Below are 24,389 nucleotides of genomic sequence, written 5' to 3' on the forward strand. Positions count from 1 at the left end.
CCGTTTCTATTTCAGTTCTTTGGTAAGGAGGGAATACAGGTGAGGGAAAGGGAACATCTAAAAGAAACGGAATTCGTCAGCAATGTGCTGTCTGTTACCTGCTGCTATGGGCTGTGAATAATGATTAACAGGAAAATGCACAGGAAAAAAGACACTGCACAGAGAGAGAAACGTGTCTTCCCACATCTCGTTATGATGCCAGCTGCTTTCATGTGCTAAAAGAAGACTTTGCTGCCTCCTTCACTAGAATCTTGAGAGAAATCTGCAGTCACAGTGGGGAATTTTCTTTTAATGACATCATGTGTTGACAAATTGACAATCTTCACGAAACAGAAACTGTTGGACGGATGAGAAATAATCAGAATCAGAGATGAACATTTAAATAGGAAGAGACTGATGTCTGTGACCTGTGAGTCAAACTGGTAATTGTGTGATTTCTGGGCTCAGCGCTGATTTGCTCGCTGTGCAATTATGGAACAGTAGAGTGGAGTAGAGAAATGTTTCCACATAACTGTGATGCTCATCATCTACAATTTGTCCTAAACCCATCAGCTGCAGGAGAATGACAATGAAATATAGATATCGGACATTTCCTGGTACAAACACTGGCCTGGCAAATCAAAGCCTGGTCTTTATTTCTGATGCTTTGGTTAAACTTGTTCCCACTGGTCAACATACACCATATAATCCTGGGGTTAAACACAATTTTGACTAATTGGACTGTGTTTAATCTGCATTGACTTTCGGCTCAAATGACTCATGCAGCGCATACAGGTTTTAATTGATCATTAAATTACTTACAATTCCTAGGGAAACAAATCTTTGAAAGAAGGATTAAGATTAATAATTAATTTAATTGATAAATCAGAATGCCAATAGCTAGCTTAAAGGAGGATATAAGTGGTCAGGTCGGGTAGACAAAGGTGAGATGGTAGCTCAGTGATAAGAGTGAGTCGTCTTTCAACTGATCTGGCGATCTGTCAACCCTAAGTTGCTCCTGCCGGAGTGTGAAAGATACGTGATAGAAAAATATGCTGCACATAGATGTGCTGTATGAAAGTGTGAGTGAATGGCAAAACTGTAGTGTAAAGCGGCTCGGAGTGGTCATCAACTGTACACAGGCCATTTATTTACAAAACAAGAGGTCAGTTAACAAAGAAACTACAAGAAAAGGGTGGATTCCATCACATTCTGTGCATGTGTTCTTTAAAAGGTTGGAAAGAATTCAGGAAAGTTTATTTGCAAGCCAAAAAGGTCTCTGAGAACGACTGTTTTAAATGATCAAGGTTAAGTCTTGCTTGCACAAAATTCAAAAATGCCAGTGATGCACAGCTGAGGAGGAAGTACCACTGCTCATTAATTCAGTAGCTCCTGTCAAGTTCTACTGCCTCTGCACAGTAGCTTCTGCAGCTATTTCAAGTCGTTTACAATAAAACAACAAGCTACTTGTCTGCCTGAATGTAGTTCATTAAGACTGTGCGCTATGCTGCCAACTCATACTCAGCTGTAAATGAATAACAGGAAAAAACAGGTTCACCAGAAGTGCCTGTGTTTATAACAATGAAATGAACTGAAAATAAACTCCATGCTCCATTTATCACAGAGCTATAATGAGCCCCTGTCACAACAAACCACAGTATTAATGCACAGCATATAAACTCTGCTTACCTGCACTGTCCTTACATGCACATGAGGTTTACATTCAACTGTGAGCCAATATTCATCTAATGTGATGCTGAGACGGTTAAATATTTATTTAAGGATTCCAATTTAAGGCATGAAGGAGACGATGGAGGCAAAGCCATCATCTTGGCTGGATTATTACTCAGTATTTCCACATGTTCTCTTGTGCCTGACTTCAAGCTGGGAGACAGTGAGAATTGGTGTGACAGAAGTGCCGTGGGAAGAAGATCGTTAAAATAGAGTGGTACGTTGTCTACAGTTACACAAAGTCACTGCATGTGTTTTATGTCTGGGATACTTCCATACTACTTACTTAGAAATGCTATGGAATGGCACGTTGTAAAAAATCAGTGATTAAGTATTAAATATTCAGATACCTAAAAAATTTATTTTTTATTCTATCTCGTCGAGAGTTTCATGTGGTCATCATGTGGTCATGTGACCTAAGTAGACCGATAAATGTGTAGCTTGGACGCACAGAGAGATGCGAAGCCACTGATGACAGCTCTGCGTGGGTATGGAGGCTTGGATTTCCAAACTGCTTGTGAAACAGTCATAAGGGATTTTGGGCAAATCTACCCTGACTGGGGCAAAGCTGGGGAAGATCTCAACCATAACTCCCCGTGTCTGACGCGCATGCTGAGCAGATTCTCGCTCCAAAACTGAATCAAAACAGCCCAAAGAAGCCGTTTCACTGAGGACAAAGACACGAGGTTGATGAGGATTGATAGTTGTCACAAGGACTTGGACAGTCTTTTCATACGTCACACTTATTTCCCTTATTTTCATTATTTATTCATTATTATTCAGTTTACAGTTTGTGGAATGTTTGTTTTCCAGAATTCAATGAAAACTTGTTAAATCTTAGATTTTGTGTTTTTGTGTGTGTGTGTGTGTGTGTTTCTTGTTACGTGTGTCTATTCAAGAATACTTTATGTCCGCCATTAAATATGCATGGTCAGAATTTGGAATTTTGCCACATGGGCCGTCAAATATCTTTCTAGCATAAACGCTGGTCGTGACATTAATCCAGCCTTTTCCAAACTGTGGGGCGGGCCCCCCTGGGGGGGCGTGGAGACTCTCCAGAGAGTTCTGTTTTTTTTTTAAGTCCTAACTAAAGTTTAGCAGGCGGAACTTTTGGTCTCGCTGTAAGCTGGACTCATTTAAGTGACATACCACAACAAAACCTACACTGGTGACAAGGTTTGGATAATAGAGAAGTTTCTGAGGGGCAAAAAGAAAGCTGTGCAACTAACAACAAGCCAACGTCAGCCGAACGGAACAATGATTCACGACGACCAGAACCCAAGTCCAGAAAATGCCACCAAAGACCTCTCTGTGTGTTGTGTCTCAAAACATTGGCAGGGGACAGAATTTGTATTGTTAAAACAAAAAAAATAATTGCACAGCAAATGATTGATATTTGTAAAGAATTCTTTGTTATCCAAATGTATTTTTTGTTTAAAAAATGACGCTATTATAGTTTTATATAGTAATTGCACATTTCATATTTTTATTTGAAAATTGCTTTCTCACAAAGCAATATTGAGGTTATTTGTATCGCTAAAGCAAAAATGTTGCGGGGCCCCCGGGAAATTTCTTCCTCCAAAGGGGGGCCCAACAGAAAAAGTTTGGAAACCACTGCATTAACAGTGACGTTAATCCTGTGCAGCACAGGAATGTCAGTGGAACACAGAGAGTCAGGTGGAGCTGATAGGGTTAATCAGTGTGAACTCATTCGACAATGGTTTGAATGTAGCAGACATTTGTTTTTGATTAAAAGTTACACACTACAGCTGTAAACTAAAGGTAAAGTTACAGATTCTGAGGGCCCCTGGTGAGCGGCCCTGATCTTGCAAGGCTGGTTTTCCGTTGACAGACAGGTGGAGGAGTGGAGGCATCCTCCAATCTCCTCGCAACAACACATTCAACTATCACAAGGACACTGAAGCTGTGAAATTAGGGTAAAAATTCTGCATAGTTCCAATTTAAACTTCAAAGACATAACTTTCCAACTGTGTAACATGTATTCTGCTCCTACAAAGAAATAAATGAATAGCCCAAAACATGACTCATCGCTATCCTCACCTTTCACTGGAAGCGTAGTACTTATGGCTACAGCCTCAGCCTTCTCATCCACATCCGCAAGTGCAGAGAAGAGGGAACTGAGAAGAGAGCCACTGACAGATGGAAATCAGGATCCCATTTCTTCCTCCTCTGCAGGCAAAGTAGCACATTTAGCAGAGCATCGTTCCCCCAAAGTGCAGCAAAACTGCTGACTCCCCTGTGGGTGGTCTGTGGTTTGCGGCGCGTCAGGCTAACTATGCTGGCTCGGCTAAATGTGCTTTCTTACCTGCGGAGGACGAAGAGTTGGGGAGGACTGATGTTTAACGGCATTGATCCTCTGACTCTGTTCCACCTATCACTGCTCTGCTCCTCACTAACGTTCGTTTGAATGCACTTAATTCATTCAGGTGTTACCAGTCAGTTACCTGTACATACTGAACCTCTACGATGCAGTTGTCAAAGGTTTTTGAGCAGAAGACGTCATTTTGTCACTGGATTAGCATTTGTACGACAGTTAGTTAGTTAGTTAGTAAGTTAACCACAGCTGTACCACTGTAAGTTAATGAGAGGATTTATTCACCAACCTAAATGCAAGGGACAGCTGTCAGTCTGTCAGTCTGTTATTTGCAAAATAAATGTTGTTTGGGTAAGAAATGCAAGAGATTTCAGATCACAGCAAGAGTACAAGCAGGGTTCAGGTACTACACTAGTTATTGCTCAAAGCCTTAAAGGTACAGTGTGTAAAATACAGTATAGCAACATTTATTGGTGAAGTTTCATGTTGCAGCTGAATATCTTTTACCTCACTCTCCTCTTGTGTTGTAGCCTTCAAAAGTAAATAATGTCACATGACATCTTTTCTTTCCCATCCCCTCTCAACCTTTGTCCGTCAACTGCTCTAATTACTAAAAGTATAAAAATGGTGATTCATAAAGATAACACTTTCTGCAGTGAAGATGGTAAATAATAAAATAATCGATTCATCTCTCAATTATTTTCTCGATTAATGAAGTACTTTTTTTGGTCCATAAATGTGTAAAAATATTGATCAGTGTTTCTCAAAACCTGGAAAAGATGATGTTCTCAAATGTCTTGTTTTTGTCCACAAACCAAAATGATTCAGTTTGAATGATTTCTTTGTTACATGGAGCAAAGAAACCAGAACATATTCACATTTAAGAAGGTGAAAAATCACAGAAACTTGTTTTAATTCTTGTTTTAACCCAAAACCCATTAATCAATTAGCAAAATAGTTGATTCATTAAGTAATCGATTAATAATCTATTAACCATTAATTCATACAAATAATTGTATGAAATGAAGAAATCAATTATCTGCCTCTGTTTGTGTTGCAGCACATCAAAGTTTTCTATAATACCACATGGATGGAGCGATATGGGGAGCCAATTAAAGAAGAGACCCTGACCTTCCTCTGGTCCATCACAGTTTCCATATTTGCCATCGGAGGCCTTCTGGGAGCACTGTTCGTCTCTGTGTTGCTCAGAATACTCGGAAGGTGTGTATATCTGAAAGATTTCTTCTTCAGCTGATTGGGGACATATAAGACATATGTACTTGCTGTTTTATACTTTTAATATAATATACATATGTAATATAATGATATTTACATATATTGTTTTGTTTTTTAAATCTCATGAAATATTAGCATGCTAACTTCTGTTTTAGCATTAAATATTCACAAAATACACAATATAAAATCCTATTTTTGTCATTATTTAGCATGCTGGGAAGTGTAGTTCTCCGTTAGAAGCGGTTTTGTTCCGGTGAAAATAGCTTGTTTTGCTCAATAGCAAAGGTAAGACAACATTTCTGGTTGTATTTCTTGAAAGTGAGTTGTTGTTTTGCTCTTATTTTGCGGCTGGATCCGTGAGTTTTAGTCGTAGAGTGATAGACTGTTACGGTGTTTTCGGCTGGTGTTGGTTCGATCAATTGGCGTTTAGTCTGTGTTTGGTGAACATAAGAAGGGTTTTTTGGGGCTTTTAGTGGAGTTTCTGAGATTTCTGTGGGTATGCAGCATGTCAAGAATGACCAAAGGTAAACATGATACTTTGATACTATGTGTCACAGTGCGTGAGTCTGCCCCCGGTACAGGGGGCGTCAGAGAAGAAGATTAAACACATTTTAATTCAATATTAAGAAGTGGTGAATGTCCAAAATCTGGCCCAGGGACAAGAAAATATAAGCAAAAACCACACATTAAAGGCCATTGTTTAGATAACAAAAATGATGACTGATCTCTAATTAAATTGTTGTATGTTCCTATTGGTGTCAGGTAAGTGTGACAAAAGTAAAAAATAGTGCATGTGTTTTTATTCTTCTTATTTCTGCCAGGGACACAAAATCACCCATACATATATATATATATATATATATATATATATATATATGTATATGTATATATGTATATGATTATACCACTAAAAACAGGATACATTATGTGACATTTGTCACAAACAGCAGGAATCTCGACTACTTTCAGTCAGTATTGACAGGCTTAATTCTCATGTTCCTTTATTACCATCAGTACCTTTCCATTGGCTTTCTTCTTTCTCTGTCAGGCTGTTGAAAGGGAAATACTGTATATATCTTTATCTTTAAGTCTCGCGGTATGAGGTACTGACACATACTCAGAAAAAGCAGCAGTGTGATGTGTTTTTTCAGGTTTCACTGCCCGAGGTGCACTCACTGCAGAGCCTTACACCCCCATCTATTCCCCGGGGAGAGACTCCAGCACTGACAATGCCACTGCTCTGATATTGTATACTTTCAAAGGAACCCATTACCCACTAATAATGTGGATGTCAATCTGGGAAAATTAGAATGCCTTCACGATTCACCTTGGCGTTCTCAGGTGGCGATCCTCCATGAGTTAATTAGGCTGAAGCGTATATTATTCATTCTTCCTCCATATTCTCTTCATCTGTGGGCCAGATGCTACTTTTGCACAGTTTATTGAAACGGTTGACACTCATATCCAGGGAGAAGACTTGAAAATATATTCGCAGATGAGAACAAAGTGAGCAATCCAAGAGGAAAATTGTTTCAGTGAGTCAGCAAGTGCAGGTCAAAGTCTGAATGCTTGCTCTTAGTATTTGTTCTATTACTGTACACAGAGAGAAAAAAAAGTCAAAGTCACTGGAAGTGATTCTTTGGACAGAGTTGAGCAAAGAAGCCCTCAGATCATATCAGGCCCTGACTGCTATAGAGATAATCTCAATAGTTAGTCGACTGTATTGTGAGAAGAGAAGACAGATCACACACCGTGACTGCTGCAGGCAACAACCGCAGTCTACAGGAAAACACCTTTTCCCTTCACACACTAGATAATACAACACTTCAGTTTCCACACAGTTGCAACTAGGAATCCCATTCTGTACCACATCACATCCCTACTCTCCCTCACTCAGCTCTCAGCCCACTTCTTGTCAAGGCGTTGGGCATAGATAACCTTATTCATTTCTTTATCCTGTTGAAACTGTGGATACACTTTGTATAAATGTGGTATGGCATCATTCTGTCTGTCCTGCTCATACAAAAAGGATGCTTTTCAACACTGTTCTCTTTCTGACTGCAGGAAAGGAACCCTGCTGCTGAATAATGTCTTTGCTATCATCGCTGCACTGCTGCTCTCCCTGGGTGAGACTGCAAAGTCCTTTGAGATGCTCATCATCGGTCGTCTCATTATGGGGTTGGACTCTGGTAAGAATAAATGAAAAATTAGCTTCTACTTCTCACTTGTTTTATAACGTCAGTAAACATTTTCCCAAGGAGTCAATTGTCTCTGACTCTGCCGACTCTGCTATGATGAACGTCTACAGTAGAATAGAATAGAATAGGATTGTCGCTGAGAATTCAAGAACATTTCAAACACATAATGAAATGGAAATAGAAAATTAAATAATGTGAAAACACTCAAATAAAAAAAATGTAACTGTTCCTCAGTCTCATTTAGTGGCACTTCATGGTGATCCCTGATCTTGCATGGCTGGTTTTGAGTGATCATCAAGACTATAAAAGCATGATATAAATACAGATCATATACTAATACATTTAACCGTTAGAAGTTGCATAATTATTCATTTGTTTCTGTTTCTCAGGTGTCGCTCTCAGTGCCCTCCCCATGTACCTGGGAGAAATTTCCCCAAGACACGTCAGAGGCTTGATTGGTCAGTTCAATTCCATACTGATCTGCTTGGGAGTCTTCACAGGACAAGCTCTGGGTCTGCCGGAGCTGCTGGGTCAGGTTAGTGTTGTTCTCTATCCAGCTGATCGGAACATTGTGAATCCATCACTGTTGAACACAGTGACAGCTTATAATAATTCGTAATAGATTGTATCCTCAATTCTTTTTTTCCTCTTTTCAATAACACAACACACGAACAAGCAGAATAAAATCTGCGTAGGGAACTGTGTCCGCTGGAAATGGCTCCGGGCCCCTCATGACCCTCATGTGGAGGATAAAGTGGTAGACAATGAGTGAGTGAGTCATATGCATCGATACATATCAACGCCATTCTTTATCTTTTGTCTTTCTCGTTTATTTCGAAACATGTAATGCATACAAAAGACACAGAAGACAACAGGGAGTGAGAAGTAACTGTATTATACTCCTATCTATATTGTCTTATTAACATATCACAAATGTAGAAGACTATTCACACATATATAATAAAATATTATCTTTATTAGATTATTAACATACTGCAAACGTAGGGGACTATTCACAGCTCCATTTTCAAACTCAAAGTACATCTGTTGTGTTTCATTGTTCTACTATTCTAAACATAGTAAAGATTACATCGACAATAATGTATTCAATTTGATAGCTCTCTCACATTGTCCCACAAATGTGTTTAATCTTCTTCTCTGACGCCCCCTGTACCGGGGGCAGACTCACGCACTGTGACACATCAAAATTGTGTAAATGAGTGTACAATGTTTTCCATTAATAATTGATTCTAGTAAGTGTCCATTTCATCCATTAAACATATTTAATATTCAAACAAAATAATAAAATAAAATAAATAAATAAATAAATAACTGAACATACAGTTGGATTTAAAGTTTAATTTGACACATTTGAACAACAAAAAAAGTGAATGCAATTGTTACTTTGCCTGGTAGCTAGTTCATTTTACAATGCTGTGACTAACTAACTGTTAGCACTGCACGCTAATATGTCACAGTTTTAAGCACATTTGGAAAAGACACTTCCAAATCTAAAGCCACTTTAGAAAACTTACCAAACTTTCAATACGAGGACCCACTTTTTTTTAAGATGCAAACCATAGTGACCCAACTCACATGATAAATCGGGTCAAGAGCATATTTGCCCATGACTTAGCTGCTAATTTACAGCCTTATCTGCAACACCTCAGATAAAGTCATTTCCAAGACTTTTGTCGCTGAATTAAAACTTGATTTTATGCATTTTTAACACATGAAATCTTAACAAAAAAGGTTGGGAAACTGTGTCAGGCTGGTTCATGGAACAGAGGGCGAGCCAGGGTCGGTTACAGAACAGTACTTCACATAACCACACTTGACCTCACACACTTGGTTTCATTTCAATTCCTACTAAATTCCTGTGTCTCCGGGGGACTCGTATATCTGGTGTGTGAACTCGGGGACACGGCGAGACATCAAGGTGTTCAGTAGCCATAAAGTTTTGAATGCCAGGGACTTTTCATTGGTCAATAGAAACGATTAAGCCTCATGGGTGAGTGGCAGACTTCTAAAGCTTCAAGGATCGTATCATTTTGATTTGACATTCATGTGAAAACACACACACACACACACACACACACACACACACTCCTCCGTTGGCACTTAATGATTCCCCCTCACCTGTTTTTGCCAGACAAATGATTTGTGGGGGATATCTCCCTCCACTTTGCCTTCCAGCGACATTGCTTCCCCTCAGCTACTCTAGCAATAAGCTCACGTTTCTACCTTGCAGAGCTTTTGAGTGGTTCAATCTGTCCCTTGTTCCAATAAGATATCCGCAAGAATTTTCATTCACAGCTTGTTCTCCACACCCCCACAACAGCTTGCACAAGGCACATGGGCTTTAAAAGCCAAATTCGTAAAATGAACACAAATCCAGTGATACAAAGTGCTTCACTCCGGAAAAACATTAGTTTTTGTTTTTGGGCCAGGTCTTAAAAATGTATCCCTAAAGCATATGATCGTTTCTTTTTTGACAGTTATGTTCAGGGTGACCTTGTGTCTGAAGACGTGTTTTACTAAGCATGCTGCTGTGTTAAAGTCCTTGGAATGTTTGTATACAATGAAAGGGGTCTATAAGGACGCCCAGTTAACTTTACATTACGCAATGGTGAGTAAGGGGACCTCAGGTAATTTATCTCTGTGCCCTGTTCTGTACACTCTCTCTAGCATGAAAGACAATGAGCTGAAGCAGAAGTCGTTTGACTGCATCGCATAATTTGTGCTTTCTCAGGATTACAATAAAAAAAACCTGTCGTCTCCCAGGTTTTTAAAATCAAGTCAGATTTAAATATCGTATCGTGTGGGGCAGGCTTTAGTGGGTAGTGGGTAGCTGTTTCTTTTTGCCTCCTCTGCTGATTTTGAAGGAAAAGTCCTACATTTAAGCAATACTTACCACTCAGGTTTATGCATTTAAATACAAATATCGAGGGTGGTAAAATGATTTGCTGACTGTGACTATAGAACGGCAGTACCCTGCTGAGTAGAGTGATCGGCGGTGTCTCTGTCACTCCTCCATCTGATCTTTGATTTTAAAGACATTTAACACTCTCACGCTAGTTCCGTATACTTTTGTAAGTCCTGTAATTGTCATATTTTTACAAATCTGAGATGTTTTTTATTATTTTCAAACGACTGATTGAGTTTGCTGAATCGATCTATAATTGTCCAAGACAAAACCACAGGGGGTCCAGCAGTCATAGTCTTGTGCCGGCTCTACAAACTGAGCTATCCTGTTGCCCTGTATTTGAGTATTTTTTTAATCTTGCAAAACTGCAGGACTTCTGATTATGAAGTGAGGTTTGCATTGCATCTCTCTGAAACACTTCTTTTTAAATTTTGAATTAATATCACAAAAACTTTTCCGAAACGCAATTTATTCTTCAGGAAATGACCATGTTTCACAGTGAACTTGCGCAGCCACCTCGTTTACGGTTGTTATATTTAGACGATTCTCTGGAACTGTCCCTTTGCCCTGACATTTACACAGGGGCGCAGTGTGATACTCATTTTAAATGTATGAGTATTGGATTGTCACATCAATCATTGCGATCCACAGACCACCTTTACAAATATCATATGGAACTGTATGTGCCATTGTTTATGTATTCCCGTCATTCCCGGCGACGTCCCCGTCCTTGTCATCTGACAATAGTGTGACAGTCACATGTGACATATACTGTATGTGGTGATAATGCCACCGTGGGCTTTGTTGACCTTTGGCCGTGAAACTGTCATGGGAGGATTGTTTCATTTGTTGTGTGGTGCACAATGGTGATAAGCTCTGACAAATGATAATTACGTTAACCTCCGTGCTTACTCTGTCCCAGAAGGGCAGTCTGTCACTGAACTCATCGACATGCCTCAGACGCTACATTCATGGTCTCTTGTTTGTTTTATACTCTATCCTTCCGCACATCTATGGTTTCAGATAGTTTTACAAAGTGACAAAAAAGTGTATTGTCATGTGAAGGGAATTTCTATTTTTATTTTTGCTTATTTTTTTTTTAACTTTGTATTGTAGTGCTTGTCTGCTTCTTACCCTGCTGCTGTAACAAGTGAATTTCCCCAGTGTGGGATCCATAAAGTCTCAAAATTGATTTATCACGTACAAGTCGTATACAATGAAATGCAACATTAAATCAATACAAAACACAGTAAAATCAATAATATAGGATAACATAAGCAGCTTTAGGTCCAAGTAAAGTGGTAAACACTGTATGTTGTGTTCATGATGCCATAAGAAAATGTGCGAGTAATTATTCAGACAAATTTGTCTAATTATTCAAATCACAAAGTATATAAAATGAGGAATGAAAATGCTCTGGACGTTTATGCTGAGTTTTATTGGTCTTAAAGACCAATAAAACTATTTTACTATCAAAACACAGGTGAGATGTGGGCTTTCTTCCTGGTTTTGCTTCATCTTAAACATCTGTAGCTTATTTATGGCTCTCCAGGAAATCGATTATTGCACTTTATTAGATCACTGGAGATGAAGACGTGCATATGTCTCTTGCGATCTTTCTGCGAGAGAAGTACTTGAACTTTGGCAGAGTTTCCTAGGTTAGAAAAGGTAATGTAACAATTTACATCACAGTACAATAATAACATGATACTACTATACTCATGTTTACTTATTATAATTATCAATGTTAATATAATAAGTGGTAATAGTAATAAAATTACAGTAAAACATGTGATATCCAGGCTAATTACCATATTAAAAAGTAAAAAAAAAAGATCATGCTTTAGGTCCTACACAAATCTTCCATTATTAGCAGCCTATTACTTGGTGACTGATAATATTTCCTTCATATTACAAAATGATTATCTTTTTACTGTATTATAACGAATGAGTGGATATAAATTGAAGGTCAAAATGCACATTATTTCTATCTGGTAATATGCACTAATAATGACAACCCTTGTCTTCAGAAAACTCTGAAAGGTTTTCTCTCATTTCCTCATTAAGTAAGAAAGTCAGCGCTCCACGTTAGCCCTGCACGTGTCAGTCCCACTGGAACACCAGTTCCCACACCTGTGGTTGAACAAAGGGACGGCACACGTCTGCAAGGGCCAGCTGTCGAGGTGAGATGGAGTAAGAGAGGCAAAGAGAGAAGGTGACATTCATTACAAACCACTATAGCCAGAGGGCTGATGGGCTTTCCTTCTGATCCTGGTGGATTCTATCTGAGAGTCAGATAATGGGAAGTTTTTACCAAGCTTTTTATTGTGGGAATTTCATGGGGAAGGGATTTGTGTGTGTGTGTGTGTGTTCCATACTGTGCTGTGAGGACCTAAATCTATTTACACAATCACATTATGGAGAAAAAGCAAGTCTGCATCACGTCAATTTCACATTTTTGGTAGATGAGGTTAGGATCAGGTTAAGGTTAGGCCAGTAGTAGTTACAGTTAAGGTAAGTCTCCAAGGAATGAATGCAAGTCAATGTAATGTGCTCAGAAGTCATGGAAACCAGTTTGTGTGAGAGTGTGAGTGTGCGTCTTTATTTATTTACAAACACAATAGCTCCAGATGTGTTTTCATCTCACAGGTGATGGCCTGACAAAGTAGGTCCTTCTCCATAATCTGCTGTCTGTGCAGGAACTATTTTTCTTTTTGAATGTGTTTTGAATAATATGCGTAAACCACAGATGTAATTATATCATTTACGAAGCATCTCCTGGGCATGAATAGTTTACTACATCATGCACAATTTTGATCTCGTCAGGATTTATTTTGTGATTTCACATTAGTTTGCCATCTTTAAAAAGTGGGTCCCCATATAGGAAGTTTGTGATATGCAGGTCTAGACTTTATAACATGCATGTGGGCATGGGAGAGCATGGGGAGGTGGAGGTCTGCACGATAGACGAGGAATGAAGGTTAGTAAGAGAAAGACAGAATACCTGTGTGTGAGTGACACACGGTATAGGTGAAGAGGAGACGAGTGTCAGGGCTGATGTGTGACAGAAGGACAGCAGAGAGGAAGACCACAGGACACGAGGGAGAGGACAAGATGGAGATAGATGATCCTCTGAGGCGCCTCCTGAAGTGAGAAGCCAAAAGTTGAAGATCAAACATTTGATCCTCCTGACATTTTCATTCCATGTGTCTGAAAACTCAACCCTCTTTAATGTCTGTGATTTTCCTCCTGCAACAGAAGCCAGTGATGTTCTCTTCTATTTCTTTCCTCTTTGCTCCACACAAACCTGTCTTTGCTTTTGCTCAACAACAGGATGCTGGTAAAGACCCTGCAGCCTCCGTGTTCTCACCACTGATAATTGAAAGGAAAAACAGAGGCGCTTGGAATATAGCAAGAATCCATGTGTCTGCTCTGTTTCGTTTGCCGTAAACGAGTACGACTATGAGTCATAGCTTGGATTTCTGAGAGATAATGGGGTTATAGCCAGTTGGATCACCCAGCGCGCCCTCAAAACACACCATTAAACAAGACAACATTCTTTTTTGTCGTTCAGCTCACAACAACTCAGCAGCATGTAACAAAATACAACATGTTTACAAAAAGTACAAATGAACATTTTCTCAAGGCCTTTTATCTTATACAGACTTTGATAGTTCAAAGAGTGCCATGTAAACAGGTATTCTCAACAAAGACCAGGTACTATAGGTCCAGTGTGTAAGAATTGTGCCTCAGGGAACTATGATGGCTTTCACATAATGTACCCAGCCATAGAAAAAACAGGAGCATTTTGTGTTATTTACAGATTATGAAAGTGGAAAACGGAAATCTGAAAATATTTAAAGATGTGGCCATTTGAATATCGGAGACAAGAGACAGTATCACCACATTTATTGTTATTATTGTTATTATTGTTATTATTATTATTATTATTATTATTATTATGATAATGATAATAATATAATAATAATAATAATAATAATACATATATAAATATATGATGAACAGATTTGGCCCTTCTTATTGCAGCTGTACATTTATTTCTAATCTGCCTAAATGCAAGCCAGTGACCTGGGTCCCCAGTGCGCCTAGCAAGCATCCAGGCTTTATTTCTTTTTTTAAGTTAGGTTAAGTTAAGTTAAGTTAAGATATTTCTGCTGGAAACCATGGACTAAACCTATTTTGAGTTCTTAATTTTTTAAAAGGGGTGTGATTATCCACTGTGTGTGTGTGAGTGAGTGACAGGTAGAGAGTTGGAGGCAGCAGCTTGGGGAGAGAAGCTCTTCATCTTAGCAAATAAATAGTATTTTTGCCGATGGCAGTGGGAAAAACAGGTTGAGACATGGATGACGTCGCCAGCTGTCTTATACACACGGTTAGCTTGAACTGTGCTTGGTTCCCACAGATCTCTGTGCAGTCGTAACTATCTGGGTCAAGTGTCTCTGGTTCTCTGCAGTGCAGCTGGTGGGAAAAAAGCACATGAAGGAGAAGAAGTCATGGTTAAAAAGATTGAGAATTGACACATTGCCCCAGTGTCTTACATGTAATGCTTCATATTATACTAACTAGGTGTTCCCAAATGTTTGGTCAAGACACTTAACCTCACGCTGCTCCTGACGCCTGTGTGAAAATGGGTGTGAAATGTGATGGAGAAATGCACTGCAGATAGATGTATGAAGTGTGAGTGAATGGGACTAGAAAAGTGCTTTATAAATACTGACCACAGACATTTCTGACAAATTAATCACAACTTATAGAAAAATGGATACATGCATCGTTGAAATTCTATATACATTTTAATGACTTTATAGTCCGTTCATTGAAATACAGCCTGTTCTTTTTCATTAACAAAGCCAGGCTCGCTTCATGGTGAGGTGAATAATGTGTTCGGGTGCACATACAGTAATGTACATAGTGCATAGTGTCTGGATTGTGCAGCGGGATTATTTGCACAGCTCACACAGGGTTACCTTTATAGTTCAATAAATGTCTCAGCGGGGCACACTCCAAGAATATAACTAAATGCTTTTAACATCATGTACACTGTCATAAAGGTTCTCGAGTAGCACACCTTTTTTTAAGTACCTATGTGTACAAAGTACCTATAAGTACAAATGTGAGTGTAAAATAAATGAATGTAAATGAACACAAGCATATCTAAATTCAATTAGTTTAAAAGCATATTTGTGTGTGAAGAATGATTCTCTACGGATGGAACTTGTGTGCACTTACACACTACAGTACATGCACTTATATCACACTCAAATGCATTATGGGAAATAAAAGAAAACCTTTAAATCAAGTTAAAAGCATGTAGAATTTCCTCGTACTGCAGCGACTGCAGCGTCACATCCTGTCTGTCACCGTATCAACAACAACAGCAGACATTGTCTTTCATTAGTTGTTTTACTTGTGAGCCCTGAGGGATTCAGCATGACCTAAAATTAAAAAAAATAATTTTAAATGTAAAGTGGCGCACTGCTGCATCCCTCTATGCAGAGCCTCTGCTAAATTCTATAATAAATCGCTCAACACTCTTGTAGAACATCTCTGCATAGTTGGCTGATAGCTTATTGTGAATAAAACCAACAACTTTACAATGTACAGGACATAATTATACAGCTTCGACTGAATACATTTGAGCTGTTAATTACAATTACATTATTTATAAGGTGTTATATTCTGATATAAAAAAGAAAAACCCAAACAAACAAAAGAAGTAAAGGTTATAAAACTGAATCCCCAGTAGACGGGCTGACATTCTCTCTGCAAAGGGCACCTTCCCTCTTCAGTGTCTGCTTATGACCCCTCTCATTTACACAAGTAAATTATTGGAAACAAAGATGTGTCGGATAGCTGGAGCTGCACTTTCACACAGAATGGGGTATAGCATAAGTGCTGACTGCGCGTTGTTCGGTCAGTGTCCTTGGCTTGCTTGTACACAAGCCTTTGATGATGTCAGTAATAACATCATTTTTAATTATTAAGCACAATATCAAGTTAAAATCAGGATTATCTTGAATAACTCAAGTGCTCTCTGGCTGTTGTGATGACATTGACATAACAGTACAGTCACAACATTTTGGATCAGTGAGGTAATGTTATGGTAATAGTAGTTTTTTGGAGCATTTACTTGTAGTAACAATGTAATGATGTGTTAATAAATAGGTCATCTTTCAGTAATCCCATGTTTCAGGTAATAGCTTAGTGATGATTACTTTAGGCTAAAATCAGTATAATACTCAGCCCACTTCTTAGCATTTTTCTAAATCAGCCAAAGGGTGGATTTACAGTACTGTGCAGAAGTCTTAGGCGGAGGAGGAGGATCATTATTTCTATTTCTAGGTATTAAGTATTTAGCGTGATCTACCCTTACACTTGAACAATAACAAGTTCTGCTAATACTGGAGTGGAACCTTAATTGATGTTACTGGTAAATCCTGTGTTTGTCCTACTATTTTACCATTTAAAGAATTATCTGCTGTAAAAAACGTCTATTACGCCAGGTTTATTTAAGACATGCTTGAGCGTTACATGCACATGTTGCATGAGTTAAACTCATTGACAGCTCACTAATATATAAGACCAGCTTTACGTCGCATCACTTCATTCCAAATTCCAATGATCACAGAATTTGACAGACAGAATAAACAACAGAGCTGGTGGTGCCTCCATGCATGCTGGTTCTTAGGGGCACAGAGGACTCACACTGCACAGTCAGCACTGTGCCGTACTTCAATCAACCCGACTTGGAAAAAACTGAAACGTCTTGAACACAACAGGAAGCAGTATTATGTGTGCAGTATTGTGTACCAGGATCAGCTCATAGATTCAGTCTCTCTTAAAATATGTGCATATAAATGCATCACATAATAATGTAGGGCTTAAATAGCTTTCACATTCCAATAATTGCCAAAAGCCATGCAGTTCCCCATTTTCCACAAATAACGTCACAGATTGTTATTTTGCATTTAAATGATGGAAATCCCCGCTGGCAGAATCTGCCTCTACTTATTCCACTTGTTATACAACAGCTCTAAAATACTGATCTGTCCCACTTGTCTTCTATGCCTGAGGTTTGATCAGATATTTTGTGTGCAGGGGTCCAGGTGGAACTTCCTCTTTGCCTTCATGGCGTTTCCAGCCGTGCTGCAGCTCTGTGTGCTGCCTTTCCTCCCAGAAAGTCCCCGCTACCTGCTGATGGAGAGGAAGGACGAGGCGGGAGCAGAAAGAGGTATTGCACACACCAACAGAAACCTTTGTCTTCTGTGTCATTGATGCCGCCTATATATTTGGACTTACTGTATGTTTTAAGAGTAACCTTTTCAGTTCAGTTCAGTTATATTTTATTGCCAAGGTCCAACAATCACAACCAATCCTGGTGCTTGAAAAATGATTGTACCCAGTAAAGAATGTCCCTCTGAAGGGAAATGAAAGAGTTTCCTGTTACCTGCGTCTCAGTATGCTAAAGTCTCTAAGTTCCAGTGTGGAAGAAGTAGTGACATATAATGGTGAGACTGCAGATTAGTAACAAACAGTGGGCGATCTCCTTTTCCCAAGAGTGTCTGGGAACTATGGCGGCCTTTGCGCTGCAGAGAGGATGCCGCTCTTCTTTTGTGTGCGTGGAAAGCTGATGCATGAAGTGTAACTGGGTTGTCTGTTTGGGGTGCTGTAGAAACTGCTTCTGTTGGCCTCTGTAAAGCAAGATCCTGGAGAAAAGAACAAATGACTGGAACGCTGTATAATGGAGAACCCCATAAATGTGTAACTACACTGAAAAAAACAAAAGGGTTGATGCACCTAGAAAGTATTACTCTAACTGGTAACACATGAATGAATTAAGTTCGCGTTGACTTTATACTTGGTTCATTTTGTTTCTAAATGATCTTAATGATCATTTAGGTGTTTCCATTTGCAGTAATAGTTTTAAGTTTGTCAACCATTTTCTTTTTTCAGTGCAGTTATACATTTATAGGGTTTTCCAGTATACACTACTTGTCTTAACTCTGAATTCTAATGAATTTTCACTGTGGTTAATGAACACATGCACACACACAGCAGAGATCTACCCTGTTGTTGTATGTCTATTTTTGTCACCGCCTCTATCATCTCACTCAAATATCTCCTCCTTCAGTGTGACATTGTGTAACAATGGCTGTGAGGTGTGTATGTCATTCACTTTCACAGTTGTGTTTGATTTCACAGACATTAGACTGACAGGGAGGGCGAGTAGCTAAAAACTACCATATGCGTCACTAGGTTTACATTTAATGTAAACATAGTTCTCTCAGGAAACTACAGAAATCTGTTTAGTAGATGTGGTGTAAGATTTCACAGTTGCCCCATAGGGGCAATTGATTAGCCATTGCCAACGCCACCGTGTCGCAGCTGTAGGCAAAAATGTATACTCTGGACCAATTCTGAAAGTTTTGGAAATTATTATACACACACACATTTATAAACATAAACACCAGAGTGAAAAGTCCCAGAATTCCCATTTATACTAAATCACCCTAATTTACAAATTACAGTATGTTTATTAAAAGCAATTCAACTGTAAATGTAATGAAAAAGTTCAGAATAAGCTGTTTATCACAGATCACACTGGATTCCAATGGGTCCTTGATATCCTTAAAAGTGTCAATTTGAACCCCCCCCCAAAAAACTTTCAACGCTTTGAAAACCGCCCTAAAATAGACATGGGTCATTGAAAGTTCTTGAATTTGTGCAAGACAGAAGTGAAGTTGATATTTAGGTAAATGTCTCCCTTGTTTGTCAAAGACTGACTTTGACCAAGATCCAAAAGACAATCACTTCCAGTCCAGATGCAGAGTGTTCTGCAAATCAATAAAAGTTATGGGCCCTCCCATCTTAAGCTGTGTCAGCAAATTCGGCACTTGAATTTGAAGGAATTGGTCCTGGAAAGTTCTTGAAAAGTCCTTGATTAACTAACATTTTAATCGTTTGATTGCACATTTCATTTTGGCTATGCAAAACCAAATAATAATAATAATGAAAGAATTACATTTAAATAAAATGTGAAAACCATAAAACAGATATACTGTAAATACTAACTGAATTTAGGCCATAACCTAAATAATAATAATAATAAAATCCTAACTTTCAGAATCAGTTCCTCAGGCCTTACATAAGCCTTACTTTAAAACATTTGTGTAAAGTCACAGGATTAATCACAAAAACCAATACACAAACACAAAAGGCGTCATCATGAGCAGCACTGGTACAACAGCTGTCAGTGTTTAACTTAACTCCAACTGCTGATAATTATAGATTTTTCTATTAATGCTTCCCCACAGTTTTTAAACCATCTGAAACAGATGTTAACATCCCATAGTTGTCGCTGGTGTGCCTAACCCTGCAAAAATCTGCATAACACTCAGGTGCTTGTGAGTGTGTCTATTTAAATGAAATTTAAATGTGGTTTAAATGCTCTGAACTCAGATTTGCCCTCCACTTTGATGCAATAATTCTCCCTGCAGAAAAAAAGTGCCCATGACAGTGTGGAGGTTGGAGGCCTTTGCTAGCATTGCTAGCGTTGGATAGCGTGCTACATTTGGGCTGTCTCCTCTTCTCTTCCCTCATCGCTGTTTATTTAGTCCCACTTACTTTTGCAATTCTGCTTTCTCTCCATTGTGTCCACATTAACTCGTTGTGTATTGTGTTTTCCGCTTGTTCTTCTTCTTCCTCCGTGTGTGTAGTGGTTAGCGTAGCGACATTACTGCCTCCCCGTCCTCCGAGCAAAACACAGTGCTCTGTTTAAACAGTAGTCAAAGGCAGTGCCGGCCCTGAGTAATTTGGTGCCCTAGGCAAGATTTTAGCTGGCGCCCCCTTGCATCGCGGCAGTCAATTTCACAATCAACTTTCATACAATCACACAGAAACTGCATGTGTGTATTCAAGATTTTATTTCTTTGAGTAAAAAATATCACACCAAATAAAAACTAAAGAAAGAAACAAGTGATAAAATTAAAAAGGACAGGAGCACCTGATGCTGTGTCACTGGACTGTGCAGAGGTAGATGGGACAGCAGCACCTGATGCTGTGTCATTGGGGGTGGTACTGAAATATTTATATTATATAAATAATATATATATATAATATAAACTATATTATTATAAATATAAGTGCATCTGAAGAGAGAAGAGAAGTATATGTGACGACTGCATGTTACATTTTAATAAAAAAACAGATGCTTGGTGTGCTATACATGAGACTAATATAGACTAATAATGAAAATGTGATGAGATTCATTCAACTTTATTGTCATTGCAATGCAATTCAGTCTAACCAGCGTGCAAAAACCAGTAAAGTGCAGTGAAATGAATATATATGTACTGTATATATAGCCTATGAATGATATGGGAAAGCTAAGGTATGAAATATTAACAGTAATACACTTTAACTGCACTTTAACACTGATGTAAACTTTAACAAACATAAACTGTGACACATAAAACCAAAGGCTTACAACCACCCTATTACAAAGGGGATGGACAACTAAAAGCATTTGAACTGACATACAAGCAGGAAAGACACCTGTAAAATAACACCTGAACAGGCCTAATGTTAAGTTTCCAAACGTCCCTGATGAATTTAAGGTGGAGTCACATTAACACACGTCGACTCAGCTATTTATTGATTATTAAACAATGTTGCTATCGTCCGAAGTAAGCTAGCAAGCAAACACTCTGCTCCAACAACGGTCATTTGCTATGACTTTATGTCGCTGTGGGCTTATATAATATTTCGAAATAATAGTAATAATGGCACTGGTAAAAAAAAAAAAAATATAGTATTTATAATTTTTAAAAAATATTTTTTTTTTTTTTTTTCTCCGTTTTCGGCGCCCCCTGCGGATGACGGCGCCCCTAGCATTTGCCTATACTGCCTATGCCCAGGGCCGGCTCTGGTCAAAGGCCACCTTACTCGAGTTATTTTAGGAATCGTTTCAGTCCTAATATATAATATATGTCATAATATATAGACTAAATTAGAATTCCAAGAAGGAAGAGTTTAAGCAGATCTCAGTTTTCCAGCTTCTTTTAACCTCCTTCAACTCTCGACCATAGTGTGATCCTGTCAAGTGATGCTGTAACATAAAGGTAGCAGCAGGAGGTCGAGGCATAGCTCAATATGCTGTAAAATAAAACTTTAATCAGTTTTCTCTGGAGTGCCTTGAGGACTTTGATGTACATGTCCATACTATATAGATCAGTGGTTCTCAAAGTGGGGTTCGAGGATCTCTGGGGATCCATGGACCATAGCTTGTGTGCAAATATTCAGACTTCTGGATGCTCCAGGAGGAGTGTGTAGCTGTTAGTTAGGATGGCTGCATCAGCGGGAGCTCACATCAAAAGACGTGGAAGTGGAATATCGCTCTGTTTTGAGCACAGCTGTGACTGCAGTTCATTTAGTGAAGATGAGGAAACTGACATCAATTGGGTTTGGATGGCTGTGAAGTGAGATGATGCTGAATGTGACGCTGCAATGTCGCTCTGAAGTGTGACGGCTCTGTGGTAGTTTTGCAGTGAATATTTAAGCCAAGCAGAGAGACTTCAGATTAAAGGGGATAGTAAGGGTTTGAAATTTCCTGCATCTAGCAGGAATTAGCAAGCAATTCACAGCAGGGTGAAACTTTTTTTTTTCCACCATTCAGTTCCTGCACGGCATAGCACGGCTGCATGAAACTGCTGTGATGTCGTTTTATACGTGACACACAAACTAGTGACTTGTAAAGCAGTTGTTTTCAGTGTAACTGAGTCATTAGAAAGATTAGTTCGGTAGTTCCTGCATGACCGGAGCACAGACTTCGTCTGATACAGTCACTGGACTAAATTACGGCGGAAGGGGTTGTGATGCGTCTCGCCGCTCTCGAACGCTGGCTTTCGGCAGTGCTGTCGCTAAATACACCAGACTCCTCTGTTAAATATTGAGATTTTAGACATTTTCTTGCTATATGTTTTTAACTGATCACTCAGCAGGAGAAGGAAGTCATGCATTGTGTGAAATGAGTAGGTCTAGCCCACACAACTGACGGGTTCCCCTTTAATTCCGGCAGGCTGTACACCGAGAGGTTAAAGTCCTGTCTCTCCAAGTCTGACGGAACGAAAACAAAAACAAACGCAACGTGAGAAACGTGCTGCAAAAATTATCTGCAGAAAGAAACAAAACACATGCATCAACAGAAACACGCTGCAAAAACAAAACGACGCAAAACCGAAAACACCCACAAACCCCAAATCACACGGAGGTCAGAGAACACACACAAGCCCCAAAACGCACGCAGGACAGAGAACACACACAAACCCCAAATCACACGCAGGACAGAGAACACACACAAACCCCAAAACACACGCAGGACAGAGAACACACACAAACCCCAAAACACACGCAGGACAGAGAACACACACAAACCCCAAAACACACGCAGGACAGAGAACACACACAAACCCCAAAACACACGCAGGACAGAGAACACACACAAACCCCAAATCACACGCAGGACAGAGAACACACACAAACCCCAAAACACACGCAGGACAGAGAACACACACAAACCCCAAATCGCACGCAGGACAGAGAACACACACAAACCCCAAAACGCACGCAGGACAGAGAACACACACAAACCCCAAAACGCACGCAGGACAGAGAACACACACAAACCCCAAAACACACGCAGGACAGGGAACACACACAAACACCAAAACGCAAGCTGGATAGAGAACACACACAAACCCCAAATCACACGCAGGACAGAGAACACACACAAACCCCAAAACACACGCAGGACAGAGAACACACACAAACCCCAAAACACACGCAGGACAGAGAACACACACAAACCCCAAAACACACGCAGGACAGGGAACACACACAAACACCAAAACACACGCAGGACAGGGAACACACACAAACCCCAAAACACACGCAGGACAGAGAACACACACAAACCCCAAAACACACGCAGGACAGGGAACACACACAAACACCAAAATGCACGCAGGATAGAGAACACACACAAACCCCAAAACGCACGCAGGACAGAGAACACACACAAACCCCAAAACACACGCAGGACAGAGAACACACACAAACCCCAAAACACACGCAGGACAGAGAACACACACAAACCCCAAAACACACGCAGGACAGGGAACACACACAAACACCAAAACGCACGCTGGATAGAGAACACACACAAACCCCAAATCACACGCAGGACAGAGAACACACACAAACCCCAAAACACACGCAGGACAGAGAACACACACAAACCCCAAAACATACGCAGGACAGAGAACACACAGAAACCCCAAATCACACGCAGGACAGAGTCGTGGGATCATTTATTAATTTTTTGGACCTGCAGCCAATTATTATTATTTTTAAATAGTTTAGGTAATACTAGAGGAAATAGAGATGCATCAACACAGACACAGGTGTGTGATGATCTGAGATTGAGAGACAAATATGGACAAGTACAATAATTTCCTTTAAATGCTACTAACCTGGAATATAAATTACAACCGTAACTTGTCTCTGCACAGATTTCTGATTTGAACAACAATAAAATAAAACAGTATTTCTATAACAATAGTTTATCAACAACATCATCATCAAGCTTCCTAACTCTTCTCTTTAGTCCATTAATGTAAATTCTTCTGAATCTTCTTTTTGTATTGTTATTATTTTGGAGTTTATTTTATTTTTTTATTCTTTTATTCTTTTTTTATTTTTACAATTATCCAGGCTCCCCCAAAGAAAAGCTCTACAAAATGAAAATAGAAATAAGAAACATGAACACAAAAAAAACAAAAAACCCAAGGCTAAAGAAATCCAAAGACGATTGTCCAAACAAAAAGCGCCTGGATAAAACTTTGGTGCCTGCAACACAGATTTCAGACAAAAGATGAAATCAATAAAATCTATTTCTGCTTGAGTC

The 24,389-nt window shown here is 39.3% G+C and overlaps 1 protein-coding gene across 2 annotated transcripts in view; it reads left to right on the plus strand.

The window, feature by feature from the left end:
* The window catches only part of slc2a9l2 (solute carrier family 2 member 9, like 2), a 126,165-nt gene that overhangs the window by 13,729 nt on the left and 88,047 nt on the right, over positions 1 to 24,389 (plus strand). For both annotated transcript variants that reach the window (XM_058632609.1, XM_058632610.1), the window contains exons 4-7: positions 5,106 to 5,266; positions 7,346 to 7,470; positions 7,869 to 8,014; positions 17,525 to 17,657. In XM_058632609.1, the coding sequence (XP_058488592.1) occupies positions 5,106 to 5,266; positions 7,346 to 7,470; positions 7,869 to 8,014; positions 17,525 to 17,657 (565 nt within the window). The remainder of the gene's footprint in view (positions 1 to 5,105; positions 5,267 to 7,345; positions 7,471 to 7,868; positions 8,015 to 17,524; positions 17,658 to 24,389) is intronic.

Source organism: Solea solea, chromosome 6 (genome assembly GCF_958295425.1).
Source record: "Solea solea chromosome 6, fSolSol10.1, whole genome shotgun sequence".
NCBI lineage: Eukaryota > Metazoa > Chordata > Actinopteri > Pleuronectiformes > Soleidae > Solea > Solea solea.